The sequence below is a fragment of the Bos indicus genome, chromosome 26, assembly GCF_029378745.1.
Source record: "Bos indicus isolate NIAB-ARS_2022 breed Sahiwal x Tharparkar chromosome 26, NIAB-ARS_B.indTharparkar_mat_pri_1.0, whole genome shotgun sequence".
NCBI lineage: Eukaryota > Metazoa > Chordata > Mammalia > Artiodactyla > Bovidae > Bos > Bos indicus.
The window spans coordinates 33,651,577-33,677,224 of record NC_091785.1 but is presented as its reverse complement, the minus strand read 5'-3'; the positions used below and the strand labels follow the sequence as shown (position 1 = coordinate 33,677,224).

The 25,648-nt window shown below is 43.5% G+C and overlaps 1 protein-coding gene across 1 annotated transcript in view; it reads right to left on the bottom strand.

The window, feature by feature from the left end:
• Positions 1-2,732: 2,732 nt before the first annotated feature.
• The window catches only part of CASP7 (caspase 7), a 41,818-nt gene continuing 18,902 nt past the window's right edge, over positions 2,733-25,648 (bottom strand). Inside the window, exons 3-7 of the mRNA XM_019953114.2 lie at positions 11,535-11,671; positions 10,803-10,931; positions 7,860-8,035; positions 7,178-7,307; positions 2,733-4,559 (exon numbers count right to left, since the gene is read on the bottom strand). Of these exons, the coding sequence (XP_019808673.1) occupies positions 4,336-4,559; positions 7,178-7,307; positions 7,860-8,035; positions 10,803-10,931; positions 11,535-11,671 (796 nt within the window). The 3' untranslated portion in view covers positions 2,733-4,335. The remainder of the gene's footprint in view (positions 4,560-7,177; positions 7,308-7,859; positions 8,036-10,802; positions 10,932-11,534; positions 11,672-25,648) is intronic.

Here is a 25,648-nt window from a genome sequence, read left to right as displayed (position 1 = left end):
TCTTATTGTATCATTCAGCAGAAGGCTCACTTAAAATGGAGATGGGCATAGAAAGTATACCATGGAGATTAATGGCATCATATAATTTTACAAGAAGATTTTGCTGAAGATTAAAACATGCTTGAAACATGTCTTCTGTGAAAGCTCCAAAACATGTTATGTTCTTTCATGAATTCTTTTTAGGCATATGGTGCTCGAGAAGACTCTTGGGAGTCCCTTGGACTACAAGGAGACCAAACCAGTCAATCCTAAAAGAAATCATCTGTGAGCCATGACATTAAAATACGCTTGCTCCTTGGAAGGAAAGCTATGACAAACCTAGACAGCATATTAAAAAGTAAAGACATCACTTTCCTGACAAATGTCTGTATACTCAAAGCTATGGTTTTTCCAATAGTCATGTATGGATGTAAGAGCTGGACTATGAAGAATGCTGAGCGCCACAGAATTGATGCTTTCAAATTGTGGTGCTGGAGAAGACTCTTGAGAGTCCCTTAGACAGCAAGGAGATCAAATCAGTCAATCCTAAAGGAAAGTGAAAGTGAAAGTGGCTCAGTCATGTCTGACTCTTTGTGACCCCATGGGGTTCTCCAGGCCACAATACTGGAGAGAGTAGCCGTTCCCTGAAATCAACCCTTAATATTCATTGGAAAGACTGATGCTGAAGCTGAAGTTCCAATACTTTGGCCACCTGATGCAAAGAGCCAACTCATTGGAAAAGTCCCTGATGCTGGGAAAGACTGAAGGCAAAAGGAGAAGTGGGCAGCAGAGGATGAGGCGGTTAGATAGCATCACTGACTCATTGGATGTGAATATGAGCAACCTCTGGGAGACAGTGGAGGACAGAGTAGCCTGGTGTGCTGCAGTCCATGGGGTCACAAAGAGCCAGACACGACTTAGTGACTGAACAACAGAAAAGTATTATGAAGCTCCAGCTTCAGTGCACAGGGGAAGCAAAACGTGTAAACAAGTGGTCCTTGCCGTCAAACCTGAGTTTCTCAAACTGCCACATGCATGTGGATCCCCTGGGGCTCTGGTTAAAATGCAGGTTCTTGCTGAACATGTCTGAAGCAGGGCCTGGGATTCTGCATTTCTGACAAGCCCCCAGGGCATGTGGATGTTGCGGGGCACAGACCTTGTATTTACAAGGCAAAAACATTTATAAGGCAAAACAGTGTAAAAGAACCTTTTGACTGCATATTTTTGCAAAGAGCTCTGAAGTTCTTTGCAGAGCTCTGAAGGATAACTTTCCTTCGGAAATGCGTGCTACCTGGGGCTACTGGTAGCCCCTTTGTGTCCCTGCCTAAAGACACAGATGCATTGCTGCTGCTTTAATTTGGTGACCACCACAGCTTCTCACCTGTCCAGACATCTGATGGAAAAGAACCTGCCAGATGGAAAGCCAGACAGAAGGGTGTGTTCCTAGGAAGTCAAGAGGCAATCCGTGGTGCCCAGAGTATCTAGTCCAAAGATTTCGGGTGATGCACTGCAAGGCTGGACAAGAGAAAGGATTTGTCAACCAGTGTCCATGTCCTTTCAGTGAACATTATCTTCTTTCTCGGTTTCCTTGAGGTCTTAAACCGTGCTGAATACACTGCATCCTAGGAGAGAGACCTATTTTGGGCAATTTACAAATATAATCAGCTTATGATGGTTTATGGAAGTTTGCTCAGAGGAAAAAGCTCAGGGCAGAGCCTAAAGCTGGTACTTAAAATAGGCCAGTGGCATCTTGAGAAAAAGCAAACAGAAACCCAGACTTGAGCCCATGATGCCAAGGGAAGCATCTTCCTCATAGACGTCAGCACTCTGCTTGGTATTTTTGCAAGGAGGAAGCTTGGACTCTAAGTAACAATAACCAGGAATGTGTATTCACCAGGATTGAGTTCTCCTTTAGAGTAATTTTTCATCAGAATTTCAGATTATAAAAAGATCAAAAAGTTTAAGAACGGAGATGGGTATGAACACATAAACAACTTGGGATAGGATTTCTGATCTTGGTAAATGAGAGCATCTGCCCCATGATGTACTCCAAGACAAAGGCTATTTTCTAACAGTGATTTATATCTTGGGACTAAGGAGCATGAGGTAATATTCATAATTTATAAACTTAATACCTATGACTGCTCAGAGAACTAAAAAACAAAAAATTAATGCTGACATTAATGCTGATCACGTCTGCCTATTTAATGAAGATTACAAGGCAAATAACTAGAGTGCCATGATTTTTACTTCAAATTACAATGCACTTGGGCATATTCTAAGATAGGGAACTTTAATAGGATGGCCTATTTCCCAAAGAACAGCCAGTGAATTCTGAGAACAGTGGGGTAGATGCTTGTTGATTTTCTTGATTCATGATCACCACTTATGTTTTGAACATTTGGTATATTTTAGATGGCAGGAAACCAGGGGCAAGTCTAAGAAACTGGCCTTAAATTAGTTCTTTCATTGAAAGAAGATACGTTTACACGATCTGATTTTGTTGCCAAAGTAATAAATGCCGGTCCATCACAAATAGCTTTACAGGTTCATTAACCGTTTATGTGAAAATTTTCAGCTTCCTAAGTGATGATTTACTTGTTGTTTTATTAGTGTCCTAGCTTCAAAAGAAATCATGAATTACGTTCTGTGTTGAGGTCAAGTCATAGAGTCAGTTCTTATCCTGTTTTCTCATTTTCCAACTGCCATAAAAAAAAAAAAAAAAAACTTCAAAAGGAAAGCAAATGAGCAGATTAGGAATTAACCACATTTTAATCAATAAATATAAACACTTGTTAACAAGTTACTAGGCAAAATAAAACAGTAATTTATCAAGAATTCAAAAAAGAACACCACCTTGAAAACACAGGGCAAACATTTTCACCATAAACCTTTCTCCATTTAGAGAATTAGAGGTCACAAAAATTTACTCTGAATAAGGCTTGGAATAACCTAAAAAGTTCCAGGTAGATTATAAAGCTAAAACAGATGATTTTGCACATAGTAGGTAATGCACAGATTGTCTGACAACTCAATGAATAAATGACTGAATGGATGAATCGCTGAACACAGGGAATAGAATTCCTTCTGTTCACATTGTGAACCAGGCCCATAACCATTTCTCGTTCCTTCTCTGCCTCACTATGCCTGGCTATGCTCTGTATTGCAGGAAATCACATTTCCAAGGACCCTTGCCAGATGGCTTCCAGGTAGAGCTGGAAGGGTAAGGTGTTGAAGGAAGATTACAGGGCAGGAGGAGAGGTGGAAAAAATGAGGAATTCTTCCAGGTCTGACTCATCTGGTGTTGTTTCATGGTGGGCAGTGGCTTTGTCCCTGCCATTGCTTCATTTCCTGCAACTCCTGGGCGGTCTAGCTCCCACCAGGCAGCCCCACCATGGTTCCAGCTCCTGTGCAGGATCCCAGTTTCTGGACTTAAGGAACCACACCTCCTCATAAGCCTATGTGACAACGCACGTGCATGTTAGGTCACCTCTGTCGTGTCTGACTCTGTGGCTCTATGGCCTACAGCCCACCAGGCTCCTCTGTTCATGGGATTCTCCAGGCAAGAACACTAGAGTGGGATGCCATGCCCTCCTCCAGGGGAATCTTCCTGACCCAGGGATTGAACCCGAGTCTCTTACCTTTCCTGCACTGGCAGGCGGGTTTGTCATCACTAGTGCCACCTGGGTTACAGCTTCCTTTCATTTATCTTCTCTTTCATCATCTATGTATGTCAATTTCCTCTATTAAATTCTCTCTACTGAAATACCTAGAATGGTTTCCGTTTTCTTGACTGGATCCCGACTGCTACATATTAGAATCATTTTATTTTTTCCTGCCTCTTAACATATCTGGGAATTTTTGCACAAGAATCTTCCCTAAGTCAATGAAAAATTCACTCAAACTGCATTCGATATTCCACTTTCTGCAATATAGGCGAATGCATATCCCTTTGGCTGTTTTTTGTCAAGACTCTCTTTGCCACTACGAATATGACTCTGACAGTCTTCCAAAGTCACCACCAGTTATGGTGGACACAGTCAAAAGTCACTTGCAGAGGTCATTTTTGTTGTATGTACTAAGTGCGACAACAAGGAGAAAGACAGACAAAATGAATCTTAAGAGAAAAAGTCATCAAATGGATAACAATGTAAAAAAAAAAAAAAGTCCCTGAAAATTCAGAGACCGTTAAGACAGCACCAGAGAGTTTCTTCCCCATTGAATCAATAATTTTCCTGAAATTAAAATCTTTTAGAATTTCTGGATCTTTTAAGAGCATTACAAAAAAAATTTCTGATTCATCAACAAATGATCCATAGCTTCTCAGCTGGAATGCACCCCTGGAATGAATTATCTTCAGAAGTAGAGTTCCTTGGTGAGCATGGAGACCACACATGGAATCTGCTTCTTCTCGTGGAAGCGTGGGTCATCAGACTGGGATTCAAAGTGCCTGGCCACCCTGTCATTCACCCGGGTGAGGATCTGCAAGATCTCCAGGCTCTTCCCATGCTCATTCAGGATGGAGCAGAGGGCCTGCACAAACCAGGAGCCACTCCCTGGGTTCCTCCATGAATAATAGCCTTCAATGGGAGAAGAGAAAGGAGATGAAGTCAGCTGACCTGGCTGCTGCTTTGCTCACTACCCAGAAGGAGCTGTCTGTGATTGGGGCCTTCACATGCGCTCTTCTGAAATAACATCAGTCCTCACTTACCCATACTGGATATGTGTTCTCCAAACTGTACTCCAGGGAATCATTCTAAAACACAAATCTCATGTTGTCCCTGAGAAATGGAATATTTCCTGCCATATCAGTAAACGAGGATGTCATAGCCATCAGTGACTGCAGCTCTCCAATGTGAGCTGGTGAGCCCAAAGGGCACTCAGGAAGGAGAAGAATACCTGTGATCCGGCAGCCGGCAGACTGCAGCCACTCCCGATGGTGAGCCTCAAGGGAGCTCAGGTTGTGAAAAACACAGGATACTGGCCCCAGTAGTTGATGCATATGAAAGCAGTGATTTCAGGCAGTTCAGACTCTTGCCTCTTCCCATACATAGAGAAGCACTACATTAATTTGGGTTATCTGGTTTTCTTTAATTAACAATAACCTTTTGATGTTCAAACTACCTGCCCTTTTGTTGCAAAACTTCTATATAACCTGGCTCCTTCCCTTGTCTCCTTGGAGTTCTCCCAAGATTACTTGAGATGCTATCTCCTGGGCTTAAGTCCTAAAAATTTCCATGTAATAAAACATAACTCTCAAGTTTTAGGTTGTGAATATTTTTTAAGTCAACATCCCTCTCTTACCTAAAACAGCTCCTTCTATATAAGGGTGAAATTTAGGCTGCTTAGCCCTATCTAGGTTTGAACCTTGTTCATGCCCAGTCCTGCAGTCCATGGGGTCGTGAACAGTTGGACACAACTTGGCTAATGAACAACAACAACAGCATGCCAGTCATATCCTGTGCTATGGCCTCTCTCCCCTCCCTGGGCCACGTCAGTGAAGAGGCAGTGGTCTACAAGCTAGGGTAGCAGCTCTCATCAGAAGCCACAATGCCTGGCACCTTGATCTCAACCTCCAGAACTGTGAAAAATGAACTTCTGCTCCCCAGCCTGTGGACTTACATTAGAGCTGCCTGAAAAGACTAACACACCCCGTGGTCCGGCTCTTGAGTTTTACCAATGCACTGAGCCACCTGCCCCTGGGCACTCTGTCTGATAAGCCATTTCAACCTTCCTCCTGTTATTTGATTTTTTAAGACTCGGTTACAGAAATTCTTTCTTCGGAAGCCTCTCTCACCTGCCTCCCTAGAATTCACCCTTAGATCCTCCCTTCTTCCTTCAGTTCTGCCAGGACCCGGCTTAGGGCCCCTCCAACTCGACTGACAGGTTGGATTGCACAACGGCATGCTCCCATGACTCTGCCTTCCTCTCAAGGGCAGGAACCACATTTCTTTTTTACAGGATTCTTAAAACTTGTGAAGTTTCCATTCTCACAAAATCCCATCTGTACATCTTTCCAGAGCTGGTTTTCCAAACACAACAGCCAACTTACTGTAACCAGTACTTCTATACCAAGCACTTGACAAACTACTACCGCAGCTGAGAGAATTCTGAGTGATGGTTTTTAACCCCAAACAATGGAACTTCACTGAACTTGCTCAGGCAAACCCAAGCAAGAGGGAGGCTTGGTTGCTGCTGGCATTTCTGGTGCTTGTTTACAGGCTACTGTATAAAGGAATCCTGGTCTGAGCTAAATGACTCTATTATGTATGAAAATCTCTATATGACCCTGGGCAGGTGACTTAAACTTACTCAAGCTCAATTTTTTTTTTTTTTTCTATCTGTAAAATGAGGACAGAAGTAACACCCCTCCTAACTACTACAGAATTATTTCAGGGTAAAAGACATGAAAAACACTCAGTAAATAGGTGCCATAGACATGCTTGTTCTTACAATTACCAATAATAATAACAATCATAAATGAGAGAATTCAGCTTTCTTTTGGAGAGAAAAGTGACTATATCCCCATGGTAAGCAGAACAGTGGCCCTCAGAAATGCTCATGGCATAAAGCAGGGGTCCTCAGGATCTAATGCCTGATGACCTGAGGTGGAGCTGATGTAATAATAATAGAAATAAAGTGCACAATACATGCAATGTGCTTGAATCATCTGGAAACCGTCCACCCCCACCCTGGTCCATGGAAAACCTATTTTCCATGAATCATGTCCCTGGTGCTGAAAAGGCTGGGAACTGCTGCCCTAGAGCACTTCACAGATGGGGCTGAGGTCAAGGAAACAAGATAGAGAAATTACCCTGGGATTATCCAGACAGGACTAATCTAACCACAGGAGCCCTTATAAGAGGGTCAGAAAGAACGTTAAGGATGGAAGGAGAGTCAGGTATGAGGCTGCCGGCTTTGAAGCTGGAGGAAGGGGGCCACAGGCCAAGGGATGCAGGCAGTTCTAAACATGCTGGGAAAGCAAGGCTGTGGATTTGCGCCCCCTACAGTCTCTAGAAGGAACTGCTGCCCATTCTGGAATTCTGACCAGTGGAACTGTAAGGTAATACATTTGTGTGTGTTCAGCCACCATGTTCGCCGCAATTTATCACTGCAGCAATAGGAAACTAACACAGCTCCAAGTCTCCATTTCAAAGGTGGGATGCATGGTGTGGTTAGCAGACGAGGGACTTGATACCTGGAACTGTGGAATAGGCAAAGAGAAAGTCGGCTTCAACTGGGATCTTATAACGGGGATTAGCATCAGTGTCATTGATAGGTCCCGAGTCGGCCTGGATCCCGTCATCGAGCTCTGTTCCCCGGCAAGCCTAAAATCAAAGCAGAGATGGCTGCATGAAGCTGAAAATAGGAACATGTGTGCTATTCACAGCTGTATCCCACTGCAGTCTTAGAACTGTGCTTGGCATGTACCAGCAACACAACGATGTCCAAGATAATCTGAAGATGTGTTGAATTAGTAAGCAGAGCAACTAAAAAGACTATAATGTCTTAAACTAAGATAATTTGTGATCTAATGCAAATACAGATGCCAAGCATTAGAGGTAGAAAAATACAACCTAAATTTGCATACCCCAATGGAAACAGCATGTAGATTTGTAAAAAATGATACAAGCCAAGTCACTCTGTAATCTTTTTTCATTTCTATTGACTTCGTTTTTTTAAATTATTTTAATACTTAAAGAAAATTAATTTATTTGTCTGTGCTGGGTCTTAATTGCAGCTTAGTTGAACTTAATTATGACACATGGGATCCAGTTCCCCGACCAGGGATTGAACCTGGGCCCCCGGCACTGGGAGAGCAGAGTCTTAGCCACTGGACTACCAGGGAAGTCTCTCTATAGACTCTGAAAAGGGATTACCTGAATGAAGAAGAGTTTGGGTTTCTCTAACAGGGTTTTGCATCGATCCCCCCTAAAATGGGCTGTCAAGTCCTTTATTGCTGTCTTGCCATCTGTTCCATAAATTAAATTTTCTTCTCCATGGCTTAATAAGATGCAGGCGAAGCAGGCTGAATTTCTGTGGTCTTCTTCAGAAGCTGCAAGCCATTGATACATTGAAAAGTTAAAATATGACTCCTGGGTGTGGGACCTCAGACGTTCTATTCCCTTCCAGTCTGGCGGCTGCCACTGACGAAGAGGGACATGCAGAGGGTGGAGGAGCACCCTGTATGACACTGAGGAGAGGTTAGAGGGAGAATTCTAGAATTCCCACTGAGTCTGAAACCAGAACAAGGCTGCCTCATGTGGAAGAGAATCCCACAGGCAAGCGGGCTTCAGGCAGCTTCTGGGACAGCATATTGGGCTGCTGAAGGCTGGGGCCTTGGTTAGGTCTGTGACACTGGGCAAGCTGCTTAACCATTTTGTGTCTTGGTTTTCTTGTCTGTAAAATGGAGCTACCCATTAAATGGGTTGATATTTGCAAAGCAGACCACATGAGTATCAAGCAAGTATTTGTTAAAGAAAATAAAACACACTAAGTGAAACAAGACTCTGACTAAAGAAAAGAGGCCCTATGATTTCACGTATATGAGGTTCCTAGGGTAATCAGGTTCACAAGGCAGAAAGCAGAATGGTGGTTACCAGGGGCTGAGGGGAGGGGAAACGGGGCCTTAGGGTTTAATAGGGACAGAGTTTCAGTTGTGCAAGATGAAAAGAGTTCTTCTGGAGGTAGGTGGTGGTGGTTGCCAAACAAGGTGAATGTATTACTTTTACTGAAAAGAAAAGAGTTAGTCGCTCAGTCGTGCCCGACTCTTTGAGATCCCATGAACTGTAGCCCACCAGGTTCCTCTGTCCATGGTATTCTCCAGGCAAGAATATTGGAGTGGGTTGCCATGCCCTCCTCCAGGGGATCTTCCCGACCGGGATCAAATGTGGATCTCTTACATCTCTCCTGCATTGGCAGGCGGGTTCTTTACAACTAGCGCCACCTGGGAAGGCCCAGTAAGTTGGCTTAGCTTGATCTCATCTACGGTTCTATGGTTCTAACTAGCTAGCTAGCTAGAAACTATGCACTATAACCTTTCTTCTGCTCTTCATCCGTGATGAGAGAAGAGTAAGATTCAGAATTTCTTAATTCCATGGCAGTCAAGTGGTTAGGACTCCATGCTCTCACTGCTGAGGGCCTGAGTTTGATTCCTGGTTGGGGAGCTAAAATTCCACAAGCTGCGATGTGGCCAAAAAAATAATAGTAGTAAAAGAATTTCCTGAACACCTACTGCAGCAGTGATCTAGGTACTCTGCCCGAGTTACCTTACTTAATCTCTACAAGAGCCCCTTAAAGTAGGCCTCATTCATTTTTATTTCACTGATAAAAAATGGCATCTCAGAGACATCCTAGAACTTTGCCCTGTCAAGAAAAATCACCACATTGCTATTTTGATAGGACGATAAACGAGAATTCTGTGATCCTGATGTGACCTGGGCTCAGGCGGAATAATCTGCTTTTTAAAAAATATTTATTTTTATTTGCTTATTTGGCTGAGTGGAATCCTAGTACTGCAGCATATGGGAGCTTCGATCTTCCTTGTGGAATGTGGAAGCTTTCTAGTTGTGGCATAAGAAGTCTTAGTTGTGCCATGTAAATTCTCTGACCAGGGATCGAACCTGGGCCCCCTGCATTGGGAGCATGCGGTCTTAGCCACCTGGCCTCCAGGGAAGTCCCAGTATAACTCACTTTTCATAAGAACAGAAACCACCATTGGGAAAAGTCCTTACATCTGTATAGGGCATTACCCTTCTCAAATCATGCTCACAAGCTTTCCCTCAGCTAATGCTAATTGCAACCCCAAGAAGCAGGACTTACTGTATCATGATCCACATTTCAGGAAAGCAAAAAACCAGGAGGGCACAGACACCCTGCCTTGCTCACCCTTGGACTGCTCAAACTTGGACTAGACCCCAAATGTGTACTCGTGATTTCCAGTCTGCTCTACCACGTGGCCTACTAGGGTACCGAAGGTCGGCTCGTAAGATCCTTGTTTGAAGAAGTAAGGAAAAGATGCCTGGTTTTTAAAAATGTAAGAGATGGGTACTTAAGAGAGAGTGTTATAAAGTGGGGAGAGGGACCTTTTTCTTGTTTAGCTGCGCATCTGAGAAAAGCATCAGTAGTTGAAACTTTCTACCCTCTGCCCATGGGTCACTGTCTAACAGGTTGGGAGGGTGTTACTTTCAATTATTTGCCCTAAATGTGAGAATATCATAGGTAGCTTCCACTAGATAGGTGTGGGATAATAGAAAACATAATTGTTCTGGAATTAGTTAATGCTTGAGTTTTGGTCCTGCTCCTCCTAACTGTGCCTTCAGTATGACCCTTATTCTCTCTCTAAATCTCTGTCCCTACATTTATGAAATGGGCACGATGATGTTGTTGGCCAACACGGCAGGGGTTCCATTAAAGATCTAAAGAAACAATTCTGTGAACATGTTGTGTAAGAATTAAGGTAGTTCTGAAGTGTATGGGGATTATTATTCTCTATCTGCCACCAGTGAAAATTTATACTTAAACTCTGTTCTGGACAGAAAGGTAAGATTTGCTACTTTATTAGCCTTTTGAAATTGAGACTGTTCTGTAGCTACAGAACCTATTGCTGGGAGGTAAGCTGCTTTCCTCCTTTGAGGGGGAAATCTAAGTTTACCAAGAGAGACAGGTGTCCTGGAGACAGGTATGCAGTCGCCTGGAGGAAGGAAAGGCCTCCCATGCTGAGATCCCTCCCCCCGTCACGTGAAGGCAGCTTCTCAGACCAGGTGGGGCTGGCTCCACTGGGGAGCAGGAAGATGAATGAAGGAGCAGGGGCAGGAGTGTACCTTTTTTCAGCAGATCTTGCATCTTGGCACAAGAGCAGTCGTTATAGACACTCACATCGAAACCCAGGCTCCGGAAGCACTTGAAAAGAGCCTCTGCATCTTTGTCTGTGCCGTTGCGGACACCCATTCCTGTGGGAATCGAGCACCGAGTTCACCAAAGGGCGCCACATGCACAGAAGGTGAGTACCGCCACCCCCCTCCCCACCAAAAGGTAAGCCCCTTCATGCGGCTTGTACTCGTGCTCAGTCATGTCCGACTCTTTGCTACCCCGTGGTCTGCAGCCCACCAGGCTCCTCTGTCCATGGGGACTCTCCAGGCAAGAATACTGGAGTGGATTGCCGTTTCCTCCTCCAGGGGATCTTCCCCACCCAGGGATCAAACCTGCGTCTCCTGTGGCTCCTGCACTGGCAGGCAGATTCTTTAGCGCTAGCACCACCTGGGAAGCCCATCACCTGGCTCAGCCGACGCCAAGCAGCCCGCCCCCACCTTCATCCTCTGAGTTCTTTGGTCCAAGCCCCACATCTGCTAACCCACATGATGGAAATCTCAGACTGAAAGTTCCCAGTTTCCCCTCATCCCTCTCTCCTGGACACGTGCCACCGCCTGTGCAGGGGCTGTCTGCCATAGCAGGTAGACACAGAGGCCTTCTGACGAATGTCTGATACCAGTTTGAATGAAGCTGAAGGAACTGGAAGGGAACAGGAGAGCTGAGCCCATGCCCCCAGCACCCACCTGTTATTCTGTCAAAGTTCTTGTTGTTTATGATGATGCATTTGCCCACCTTCTCAAAATTCATGTTATACTGATACGTAGGCACTCGGTCCCGGGGGATGTTGACTGATTTCCCTGAGTCATTTTTCTTCTTCTTACTGGGAAAATATAAAGCCAGTCAGGGGCTATCGAAGATGTCAAGACAGTAATGACCTCTTGATTTTACTACTAGCATAAAAGGCATGCCTAAGAACGCTGCAATGTCTGTGGGAAAAAAAAAGACCTGGGGTGGACAGATTGTTCTGTTCAACTGTCATATTTAAAGTGAGTAGGATCTCCTGCTTAATTTCATTAGATGCTACAGAAATGCCAACTAAAATCATAATGTGATACCAGTATGCTCCTTACAAGTGCTACAGGGTGTCAGTGACTATGCCTTAGAGTACCACAGGGTGTTCAGCACCTGGAGTTACTATTCGATGCTGGGGGAGCCCACTTTGTACATCCCTCTGTGGAAACTGGCAGAATCTACCAAAACTGAACTTAAACATATCCTTTAAGAGACCCAGTCCACTGCTGGGTATCCAGCCCAAAGGAGAGCAGATGTTTACCTAAGGACAGAGCCACGCGTGTGCACAGCAGTACTGTTTAGTAACAGCCCCAAACAGGGAGTAATCCAAATGTCCATTTACAGTAGAATGGATTAACTGTGGAATATTCGTACAGCGCAACACTACAGATATGGAGATGTGGGCTCAGACCACTGCAATCAAGCAAATATTACAATAAAGTGAGTCAGATTTTTCTTTTTTTGGTTTCCCAGTGTATATAAAAGTTATGTTTACACTACACTGTAGTCTACTGTGTGCAACAGCATTATTTCTTAAAAAAAAATGTAGGTGTACCTTTATTAAAAATACTTTATTGCTGACTTCCCTGGTGGTCTAATGGCTAAGACTCTCCCAAATGCTGGGGGCCTGGGTCTGATCCCTGGTCAGGGAAGTAGATCCCACATGCCACAACAGAAGATCCTGCATGCCACCATGAAGACTGAAGACGCCACATGCTGCAGCTAACACTTGGCACCGCCAAATAAACTAATACATAATTTAAAAAACTGCTAAAAAATTCTAACCATCATCTGACAACATAGGGTTTGTCACAAGCCTTCAATATGTAAAAAAAAAAAATTCATGATCTGTGATGCATGATGAATAGAATGCATTAAAACACATGCCTACAATAACGAGATGAATAAACTATGACAACACAGAGCCATGCGGATGCATCTCAGATAACACTGAGTGAAAGAACCTAGACACAAAAGGGTACGTAAGTGTGTGCACTTCTCCATATGGATCTTATCATTCAATCAACATTTCCATGAAAGGGGGAAAAAGGAATAGTAACTTAAAATGGAAAGTAGGCCCCTTCCAATCTCTAGACCCTGACCGTCCAGTTTTCTAAGAGTCAGGCACACAGGCACTGAAGCTGGAACCTGGGGCATTGTTGAGAGGGTAGAGGGAAAAAACATCAGATTGAGTGGGGAGCTGCATTGCTAGTCACCCACCTGAATGTAAATTCCATGAGAGAGAGAAAAAAAAAAAAAAAAAATATATATATATTCTGAAAATAAAATCTCTTCTGAAAAATTGCAGAATTCCCAATACCTAGAACAATGCTTGGCTTGTAAGTTGCTCAATAAATATTTTGCTGTAAGCTACAGATCAATATCCTTCATGAATACAGATGCAAAAATCCTTGATGAAATCTTAGAAGCCAATTCTGCAAATCTATAAATAGGATTATACACCATGACCAAGTATGATTGATCCCATGAACACAAGGTTCATGGGATCCAATTTAACATCCAAAAATCAATCTATATAATCCATCATATTAACAGAATAAAGGACAAAACCTATGTGATAAACTCAGTTGGTGCAAAAAAGCATTTGACAAAACCCAATACCCTGCTGAGTTAAATTCACCCACTCCAGTCCATTTTAGTTCGCTGATTCTTAAAATGTCAGTGTTCACTCTTGCCGTTTCCTGTTTGGCCACTTCCAATTGACCTTGATTCATATCCTGAACATTCTAGGTTCCTATGCAATATTGCTCTTTACAGCATCGGACTTTACTTCCATCATCAGGCACATCTACAACTGGGTATTGTTTTTGCTTTGGCTCCGTCTCTTCATTCTGGAGTTATTTCTCCACTGATCTCAAGTAGCATATTGGGCACCTGCCAACCTGGGGAGTTCATCTTTCAGTGTCCTATCTTTTTGCCTTTTCATACTGTTCATGGAGTTCTCAAGGCAAGAATACTGAAGTGGTTTGCCATTCCCTTCTCCAGTGGACCATGTTTTGTCAGAACTCTCCACCATGACCTGTCTATCTTGGGTGGCCCTAAATGGCATGGCTCATAGTTTCATTGAGTTAGACAAGGCTGTGGTCCATGTGATCAGTTTGATTAGTTTTCTGTGACTGTGGTTTTCATTCTGTCTGCCCTCTGATGGAGAAGGATAAGAGGCTTATGGAAGCTTCGTAATGGGAGAGACTAACTGAGGGGGAAACTGGGTCTTATTTTGATGCAGGGTCATGCACAGCAAATCTTTAATCCAATTTTCTGTTGATGGGTGGAGCTGTGTTAGGTAAGAATCCTTTAGAAGAAATGGAGTAGCCCTCATAATCAACAAAAGAGTACAAAATGCAGTACTTGGATGCAATCTCAAAAATGACAGAATGATCTCTGTTCCTTTCTAAGGCAAACCATTCAATATCACAGTAATCCAAGTCTATGCCCCGACCAGTAATGCTGAAGAAGCTGAAGTTAAACAGTTCTATGAAGACCTACAAGACCTTCTAGGGCTAATACCCAAAGAAGATGTCCTTTTCATTGTAGGGGACTGGAACACAAAAGTAGGAAGTCAAGAAACACCTGGAGTAACAGGCAAATTTGGCCTTGGAGTACAAAATGAAGCAGGGCAAAGCTAATAGAGTTTTGCCAAGAGAACACACTGGTCATAGCAAACACCCTCTTCCAACAACACAAGAGAAGACTTTACACATGGACATCACCAGGTAGTCAATAAACAAATCAGATTGATTATATTCTTTGCAGCCAAAGATGGAGAAGCTCTATATAGTCAGCAAAAATAAGACTGGAAGCCGACTGTGGCTCAGATCATGAACTCCTTATTTCCAAATTTAGACTTATATTGAATAAAGTAGGGAAAACCACTAGACCATTCAGGTATGATCTAAATCAAATCCCTTATGATTATACAGTGGAAGTGAGAAATAGATTTAAGGGCCTAGATCTGATAGACAGAGTGCCAGAAGAACTATGGATGGAAGTTTGTGACACTGTACAGGAGACAGTGATCAAGACCATCCCCAAGAAAAAGAAATGCAAAAAGGCAAAATGGTTGTTTGAGGAGGCCTTACAAATAGCTGAGAAAAGAAGAGAAGTGAAAGGCAAAGGAGAAAAGGAAAGATACACCCATTTGAATGCACAGTTCCAAAGAAGAGCAAGGAGAGATAAGAAAGTCTTCCTCAGTGATCAATGCAAAGAAATAGAGGAAAACAACAGAGTGGGAAAGACTAGAGATCTCTTCAAGATAATTAGAGATACTAAGGGAACATTTCATGCAAAGATGGGCTAGATAAAGGACAGAAATGGTATGAACTTAACAGAAACAGAAGACATTAAGGTGAGGTGGCAAGAATACACAGAAGAACTGTACAAAAAAGATGTTCATGAACCAGATAACCACGATGGTGTGATCACTCACCTAGAACCAGACATCCTGGAATGAGAAGTCAAATGGGCCTTAGGAAGCATCACTACGAACAAAGCTGAAGGTGATGGAATTCCAATTGAGCTATTTCAAATCCTAAAAGATGATGCTGTGAAATTGCTGCACTCAATATGCCAGCAAATCTGGAAAACTCAGCAGTGACCACAGGACTGGAAAAGGTCAGTTTTCTTTCCAATCCCAAAGAAAGGCAACAAAGAATGCTCAAACTACTGTACAATTGCACTCATCTCACATGCTAGCAAAGTAATGCTTAAAATTCTCCAAGCCAGGCTTCAACAGTATGTGAACTGTGAAATTCCAGATGTTCAAGTTGGATTTAGAAAAGGCAGAGGAACCAGAGATCAAATTGCCAACATCCTCTGGATCATCAAAAAAGCCAAAGAGTTACAGAAAAACATCTACTTCTGCTTTATTGACTACATAAAAGTCTTTGACTCTGTGGATCACAACAAACTGGAAAACTCTTAAAGATATGGGAATACCAGATCACCCTACCTGCCTCCTAAGAAATCTGTATGCAGGTCAAGAAGCAACAGTTAGAACTGGACATGGAACAAGAGACTGGTATGTCAAGGCTGTATGTTGTCACCCTGCTTATTTAATTTATATGCAGAGTACATCATGAGAAATGCCAGGCTGGATGAAGCACAAGCTGGAATCAAGATTGCCGGAAGAAATATCAATAACCTCAGATACGCAGATGACATCACCTTATGGCAGAAAACAAAGAAGAACTAAAGAGCCTCTCAATGAAAGTGAAAGAGGAGAGTGAAAATGTTGGCTTAAAACTCAACATTCAGAAAACTAAGATCATGGCATCTGGCCCCATCACTTCACAGTAAATAGATGCGGAAACAATGCAAACAGTGACAGACTTCTAACCAGTCAATCCCAAAGGAAATTAGTCCTGAATGTTCATTGGAAGGACTGATACTGAAGCTGAAACTCCAATACTTTTGCCACCTGATGTGAAGAGCTGACTCACTGGAAAAGACCCTGATGCTGGAAAGATTGAAGGCGGGAGGAGAAGGGGATGACAGAGGATGAGATGGTTGGATGGCATCACCGACTCAATGGATATGAGTTTGAGTAAGCTCTGGTAGATGGTGATGGACAGGGAAGCCTGGCTTGCTGCAGTCCATGGGGTCTCAAAAGAGTTGGACATGACTGAGCGACTAAACTAAACCGAACACCCTGCTATGAGAAAAATCATAAATAGACTAGGATTACAATGGAACTAACTTAGCCTGCAAAGGGCATCTATGAAAAACCCACTGCTAATATCATATTTGATGAAATAAAATTTATATTTTTAGGCAGGGCAAGAAAAAATTAAACACAAACTCTGTTTGTTTGGGCTTCCCCTCCCTTCCTAATGTGCAGTAAGCCTCTGCATTATACATTAACCAGAGCTCTTCTAGGATGCGGAGAAGGCAATGGCACCCTGTACTCCAGTACTCCTGTCTGGAAAATCCCATGGACGGAGGAGCTTGGTAGGCTGCAGTCCATAGGGTCGGTAAGAGTAGAACACGACTGAGTGACTTCGCTTTTACGCATTGGAGAAGGAAATGGCAACCCACTCCAGTGTTCTTGCCTGGAGAATCCCAGGGGCGATGGAGCCTGGTGGGCTGCCGTCTATGGGGTCGCACAGAGTTGGACACGACTGAAGCGACTTAGCAGCAGCAGCGGCAGCTTCTAGGATGGGGCTGCCTGCTCAGCTGCAAAGATCAGTACTTCTTTTTTCTTCTGATGCTAGCAATGTATATAATATTCTCTCCTGATTCTGCAGGGGGTCATGGTGACTTGCTGCTGGCTTGCTTTGTGCTTACCTGGGACTGTGTGTCTTTGGTGAACTTCATGTGAAATACCAGTGTGTCATTTTTTTTTTTAATTAAGTTATTTATGTGGCTGCTTTGGGTTTTAGTTGTGGCACATGGAATCTTTGTTGAGGCAGGTGGGCTCAGTATTTGTAGGGTAAGGGCTTAGGTGCTCCATGGCATACGGGATTTTAGTTCCTCAACTAGGGATTGAACTCGTGTCCTCTGAATCGCAAGGTGAATTCTTCACCGCTGGACCACCAAAATCCCCAGTATGCAATTTCGATGTATGATCCTATGTCTCAAAAATGTTTATAATTATGCCTTTCACTTCTAACAGGTGGAGCAGTTCTCAGAGCTTTCTGTGAATCTGCTTCCTAGAGCACAATTCTCAAGTTTCAAAACTCCTGTTTTTTCTGACTTGATAGTTAACTGAATTTTCATGACATACTTAATGATAAAAGGCTGAAAGCTTCCCGCTTGAGATCAGGAAAAAGTCAAATATATCCACTCCTGCCACTTCTACTAAATATGGCAAGAAAGGTTTTAGCTGGGACAGTCAGGATTAAAAAAGTGTCATATGAATGAATGAATCAGGTTTTGTTTGCTCATTTGGCAGACACAGAAACTTAGGTCCACAGAGAGGAAGGGAGTTGTCCAAGGTCGCCCAGTTAGTGATCGGCAGAGTGGGACCATCCCAGGTCTCCTCCTTCATGTCAGAGTTCCAGAGCCCTATGCCCTTGAGTATTTGTTAGAGTGATGTATCCACCACCCTCCCAAAGCTCTGATCAAAAGTTGGAAGAAGGAGCTTCTTTGGTGGTTAAGTGGTTAAGACATCACCTTTAATGCAGGGGGTGAGGTTTCGATTCCTGGTCAGGGATCTAAGCTCCCACATGCCTTGCAGCCAAAACCCCAGACATAAAACAGAAGCAATGCTGTAGCAAATGCAATAAAGACTTCAAAAATGGTTCATATTAAAACCAATTTTTTTTTTAAAAGTTGGGATAAGAAAAATGAAAGTGAAAGCTGAGCTTGTTTCCTGGTCCAAGGGTCCTTTACTCTGGGTCTTCACTCAATGTTACCTGAGTTTATCAGAATCTGAAAGGAGGTGGCCTTTCCCCTCCTACCTTGGCCCACATTACAGATGAGCTGTGTAAGTTCAACATTCAGATTCCTTATTGCTGTTTTCAGCTTCAGCGTGACTTTATCTTCTACTTTTATAAGGTCAAATTTCTTCTGTCATATCATTTTATTTCTAAAAGAGAAATGTCCTCGGTCTGGTCTCCTACCTTCTAAGACTCCCCTTCTCCTTTGTTTCCTGTCTGTTTACAGGCGTGATGCCAATCTTCCTTCATCCTACTTCCCCCGGGGCTTTCCTGGTGGCTCAGTGGTAAAGAATCTGTCTTCAATGCAGGAGACATGGCTTCAATACCTCGGTCGGGAAGATTCTCTGGAGAAGGAAATGGCAATCCACTCCAGTAATCTTGCCTGGAGAATCCCATGAACAGAGGGGCGTGGTGGGCTAGAGTCCATAGGGTCGCAAAGAGTCGGACACGACTGAGCGACTAAACAATTTCCCCCAGAAAGGCAGCACAAAAGAGCCCTGGACTTGGGGTCAGACAGAGGTCTGCACTGTCCCGTGTGCCCTGGGTCGGTGAGTCTCTGCTTTCACAGAGCATCAGCTTCCTCTCTTGAATTCCCTGGGGCCTCTGTGACTGTCACAAAACAGTGGGGAGTTTCGGTGACAGCAGGTCTTCCCGTGGCGTCTTCTCCCGCTCTAAGGCCTCCATAAAAGCTCAGAGATGAGTGTCAGCAAAAGTGTTTCTGTCCTGGTCAAGGACACCCCGTTTGGGGAGGAGCAGCACCGGTTTCCTTATTGCCACTGTGTCAGTGACCTCCACGGATGGTGTTCTCTGTGCAAGTTAAAATATCTACACCGTATTTCACACGTTTACAGAATCTCTGGTCTTCAACTGACACCTCTGAGGTAGAAGGATGGGGTATAATCACACCCATTTTATACATAATAATAACAATAATTAGAGTCTGTCAGTATTTCTCGTGGGCTACTATCTTGATAAAATTCTCATATCTGCATTTTCTCACTGACTCCTGACAGGTCTTTAGCTAATTTATGGCCACAGTCCATGGGGTCGCAAAAGAGTTGGACACAACCTAGCAACTAAACAACAAAGACCCTAACAAGAGGAGCATTAAGTCTGACATGCTGGAGGTCAAGTTTAAGTCCTTTAAGAGATAAAATTTTACTTTTGTTTTCTAAAATATAGATTATTTTCAAGCAATCTGTACAATGATATCCAAATAATAAACAAGCTGTGATATCTTTAGGCTGCCATTAACCCAACCTCAGGGGTGATAAATCAAACTACACCAGCAAGTATCTTTTATAAGAAAAACAGGCTCTGGGGATTCCCTGGCCATCCAGGGGTTAGGACTCTGCACTATCCATGCTGAAGGTGAGGGGTTTGATCCCTGGTCAGAGAACTGAGATCTGTAAGCCACAGCACAGCCAAAGAGAAAAAAAAAAAAAAAAGAAAAGAAAAACAGGCTCAGCTAAAAGTTACATAAAGAAAAGGACTCAGTTTCTATCAGAACAGAATTTGGAAAATAAACTGCTTTAAAAATAGGAACACAAAAGTATGCATGTAAAGATACACAATTTAAAGAAAATACTTTCCATGGTTCTAAAAAGTACCTTAAAAATGAATATGAATGTGATTCTGATCCTGATTAAATATCTTAAGGGAGGTAAGGACAACTTCCTTTCTTACTCTTTCCCCAAAAAGAAGGCTGAGCGCCAAAGAATTGTTGCTTTCCAATTGTGGTGCTAGAGAAGACTCTTGGACTTGGAGAGTCCCTTGGACTGCAAGGAGATCAAACCAGTCAATCCTAAAGGAAATAACCCTGAATACTCATTGGAAGGACTGATGCTGAGGCTGAAGCTCCAATAATCTGGCTACCTAATGCAAACAGCTGACTCATGGGAAAAGACCCTGATGCTGGGAAATATTGAAGGCAAAAGGAGAAGAGGGAAGCAGAGGATGAAATGATTGGATAGCATCACTGATTCAATGGACATGAACTTGGGCAAACTCCAGGAGACAGTGAGGGACAGGGAGTGCTGCAGTCCACGGGGTCACAAAGAGTCAGAGACGACTTAGCGACTGAACAAGAACAACAACATTCTTCCCCTAAACTGAAATCTCATTTTCAAAATGAACTTCATATCTGCTTCCTCCTTCTGGATTTGAGTCAGTCCGTATTCATTTTTCCTTCTAACCTAAATAGGTTTTTGTTAAAAAACCTATTTTGAAACCCAGGTCTTTCTCTACCAAAGATGTGGATCAAAGAATGATAATCAACTTAATCCCATCGAGTTCATCTTGCTAAGAGGCACCAGGGAAGTCCCACTAAGAGGCACAGGCTTTGAGAAAACTCCACCTGTAGCTTAAGTCTGGGGAAGCAAACCCTGATGATTAGACTATGTAACAAGAGACAAGTAAGAGGAAGAACCCATAGTCGAGAAGTCACCAGGGGAAAAGAGCCAGGAAGAAACTAATTGGACCGGACTTTCCTGGTGGTCCAGTGGCTAAGAATCCACCTGCCAATGCAAAGGACATGGGTTCGATCCCTCCTCGGGGAAGATTTCACATGCCTCCTTGGAGAAACTAAGCCCGTGTGCCATGACTGCTGAGCCTACACACCTAGAGCCTGTGCTCTGCAACAAGAGAAGCCATGCAGTGAGAAGCCCTTGCCCTGCAACTAGAGAGAAGCCCTCACTTGACACAATCAGAGAAAGTCTTCATATAGCAATGAAGACCCAGCCCAGCCAAAAGCAACAAAAAGCAAAAACCAAAAAAATAAAAAACAAAACCCAAGTGGACTGAAGACTGTTGCCTGGGGATGTATTCTGCAAGAAAGACTCCAAGAGACTATAGAGTCTGCCACCAACTGGTTGTGAGGCTTCAGGCTCCCTCTTCCTGGGGATTATCTAGCTCCCTTCCACCCCATTGTCCTTCTTGTGCCATCTCTCCCACTCTGTCAGTTACTGCTGCCAGGCTGCGGCAGAGACATGAATTGAGCACAGCCTCACACGTAGGAAGGGGACTGATTCCTAAGAGGGGCTTATGTTCGGAAGCCCCAGTCGCTGATTCCGCAGGACACAGGACAATCATTGTGCTTAAGTCTTTCTTTTGTGTCTTACACCTAACATTGTTTGGAAATACTTTTGGACAAGTTCTCTTCCATTTTTTTTTCCCCTCCACTGTTCCCATTTCCAATTTTGAAACTTAATACTAACAAGCCGCCTTGCAAAGACCTGGCTGGCAGACCTAAGTTTACTCAATTAGCCACTCCCTCTTATAATAACCAGGAGGGCAAGTATCAAGATCCAATTCGGTCTCTACTTCCTGGATGGACTCTAAAAGAGAGGGTCTTGAATCCAAATCAAACAGTATTGTTAAAAAATAATGGGGAGGCTCTCCCTGTCTTGCTGTGGCATAATTGCCAATAAGTAGCATTAAGCGAAGAGCAAAACAAAGCAGTAGAGCAGTGGGAACACTGTGCCACCTGCCAGGAAAAATGAGTACCTCGCTTGGATTTGCATAAAGAGACTCCTGCAGGATGATACAAAGGATAAATCCACAAATTCTGGGACTGGACTGCTTGGGTTTGAAACTCTGCTCCAGCACATTGCTGAATGATAGTGGGCAAGTTACTTAACCTAACCTCTCTGTGCTTCAGTTTCCTCATTTGTAAAAAGAACAATAACAGCCTCTGCCCCAAAGCTAGTAAACAAGTTAATACCCACAAAGCACTTAGAACTGTGTTTGGCATGTAGTAAGCTGTAAATAAATGTCATTATTATTACTCATGTTTCCCCATCTATTTCCCATGAAGTGATGGGACCATATGCCATGATCTTAGTTTTCTGAATGTTGAGCTTTAAGCCAACTTTTTGGATGGAGAAACAGTGGAAACAGTGTCAGACTTTATTTTTTGGGGCTCCAAAATCCCTGCAGATGGTGACTGCAGCCATGAAATTAAAAGATGCTTACTCCTTGGAAGGAAAGTTATGATCAACCTAGATAGCATATTAAAAAGCAGAGAGATTACTTTGCCAACAAATGTCCATCTAGTCAAAGCTATGGGTTTTCCAGTGGTCATCTATGGATGTGAGAGTTGGACTGTGAAGAAAGCTGAGTGCCAAAGAACTGATGCTTTTGAACTGTGGTGTTGGAGAAGACTCTTGAGAGTCTCTTGGACTGCAAGGAGGTCCAACCAGTCCATCCTAAAGGAGATTAGTTCTGGGTGTTCACTGGAAGGAATGATGCTAAAGCTGAAGCTCCAGTACTTTGGTCACCTCATGCGAAGAGTTGACTCATTGGAAAAGACCCTGATGCTGGGAGGGATTGGGGGCAGGAGGAGAAGGGGATGACAGAGGATGAGATGGCTGGATGGCATTACCAACTCAATGGACATGAGTTTGAGTGAACTCCAGGAGTTGGTGATGGAGAGAGAGGCCTGGCGTGCTGCGATTCATGGGGTCACAAAGAGTCAGACACGACTGAGCAACTGAACTGAACTGAACTGATTACTCATGTTATTTATCACATGCATGCCTGTCAAGTCTCTTTAGTCATATCTGACTCTTTGTGACCCTATGGACCAGAGCCTGCCAGGCTCCTCTGTCAATGGGATTCTCCAAGCAGAAGTATGGAGTCGGTTGCCACGCCCTCCTCCAGGGGATCTTCCCGATCCAGGGATGCAAACTGAGTCTCTTACCTCTCCGTCTCCTGCAATGGCAGGTGGGCTCTTTACCACTAGTGCCACCTGGGAAGTCCATGTTATTTGTTAAGTAGCATCAAAAGTGATTACCTGTGTTCTAGAGGCCAAGGGTAAGATAGTAGGAAGGAGGAAGAATTTTGACTGTATATCTCTTTTTGTATCTATGAATAAGTTACCTATTCAAAGATTTTTAAAAGTTATTACTTAATAGTTAAAAATCACTTGCTGCAAATGAATTTCAAGATTGGGTCTGTTTTGAACATTACTTTTTTGAAACTTTTGGATTCATACTTTTTTTGTGCAATTGTTGAGAGATGTCCCTGAATACCCCATTTTTCTGTTTTCTACTGCAATTTCACCTCTTTCCCTAACTTTTAAAACTTCTTCCTCCTCTATGTGTCAATAGTAACAACAATAATAAATACAGTTCTACTAAGTACCACTTTCTGAACACTTGCTGCTTTACATATTATATCTCATGTAATCTTTACAATAACTCTTTGAGGCATTAATCCCATAACTCACAGGACAGATTGCATTAACTTGTCCAAGATCACAAAGCTAGACAGTGGCAGTGCCCATATTTATTCTGCGGTCTAACACCTTATTCCAGCGTTTCTCTGTTAAAACAGATTCCCAGGCTTCGCCCTAGATCCAGGCTCTGATCCCCAGGCCTGGGTGTTTTCTTGGAGACACTCACACCCTCAGAAGCCTGAGGGCCTCAGCACTAGTCTGGGCCCTTTTGACCCTGACCTTTCACTCCTGTCTCTGCTCTTGCTTTAAGACACCTGGTTACTTCCAGAGCCAGTGCAAGCAGATGTCCCAGTCCTGAGGGGTAGACCAGTCCCTCTCCCTCCTAAACAAGGTAGGAAGCACCAGCTCGTCCACCCTATCAAATGCCACTCTTCACAGGGCTGCAGCCTTTGGGCCCCTTAGCTCTGGGCCAGATCACACGAGATATGCCTTGGGGAGCACGGCCTTGTGGAAGGCACCCTGGGTCAGCAGCATGACTATATTTAGGGTCACGTGTGGGATTTATGGCTCTCTACGAAATCTGCAAGGTAACAGAGGTGACAGCTGAGCTGAACATTAAACCGAAATTAACAGCAACAACCAAGACACTTTCAGGAAACACCTCTTTGCAAGCAAGGTCATCCTGATGTGCCCTTGTTTGCACAACGTTTGAGCGAGTCTCCAGCACTGCCTTGGTGGCCCCATAACTCATATCAGCACAGTGTAGGGAGGGGAGCTCTGCCATCCCAGCATTAGCAGCTCATAAAGTTACTGTCTGGAGATCAATGGCCAGAGCCAAGCAGATTGTTAGATAAACAACTGCTGTTGGACAGAATCATAAGACCCTCAAAAGCTCCAAAGAGATGGTACTAATCCATCAGCCAAGTGCACAGAGATGAAGGTGGTCTGGTCCACACCTCAGCACTGCAGGGTCTCCAAAGCTGAGGGGCCGGGGAGGGAACAAACAGGGTGATAAGAAGCTTTCAAGGATCCAGATTAAAAACTTCAGCTGATGATCCTCCCCCAAAGATAAGATTTTCTAAAAGTGGCTGTTCTTGTCCTCTCAGGTTTATCTAGCTTTTCTGCAGGAGGTGCTACCATATGTGAAAACTGCTATTACAGAGACCCCAAGAGGTGGACACGACGCGCACTTTGTTCCAGTCCAGGTCAATGGAAACCAGCCCTTCTCTTGAATCTGACAAATGGCATAAATGGTGGAGGAACCACTTCAGATATCCCCCAAGTCACCAGGAACAAGGATCACTGATATATTTTTAAATTTTATTTTTTTGAACTATAGTCGATTTACAATGTTGTGCAGCAAAGTGATTCAGATACACATATCTGAATATATATATATTTTTTTCACATGTTCTTCCATCATGGTTTACCACACGATACTGAATACAGTCCCCTGTGCTCTACAGTAGGGCCTTGTTGTTCCATTAATATTTTTTAATAGTGTTTAATGCTTTAACGAAGTCTGTTAATAATCATTACCAACATTTGTTCTACAAAGTACAATGAGAGGTATGGAAGGATCTAACAAATAAAGACCAGCCATGGTACTTTTAAAGCCAGATTCTATGCCTTCCCATTCTACCCTCCCCAGGCCCCATTCTGTCCCCTCCCTTTGCTGATTTTGTGCTGATAAACTTGGTCTCCAACTTGACCTTTCTACATTCTGAACACACTGGCCAAGATTACTGCGCTGAGGAGAAACACCGGATTCTGGTTTTGAACCCTGCTGTTAAGTTCAAGGCTCTGATAAACCATTGAATTAAAAGTTCCAAAATCCTCTTAAAAGCTCATGTGTTACACAATTGGCTGCAGATTTAAAAAAAAAACAAATCTGACCACAAAATCACCATGCTTAATTGTGGCCAGACAAGCAAGATCACAAGAGCCACGAAGGCCTAGCAGAAGGACTGACTTAGGAAGTGCGTTCAAGTGTGCACTCAGATACAATGAGCAGCTAATTTACAGAAGCTGGCTGGCTGACTATGGTGCTTCCCCACCATCCTTCATGTTGCCTGCTGTTGTAGTTCCTCGCTCATATGGGGAAGGACCACTATCTTCAACTCCCAGATGCATTCCGGTAAGCTCAAATCTCTGCTAGGAACACAGCTAATGCCAGCACTGATTATCAGGAAGGAACTAGATAATTCTAACC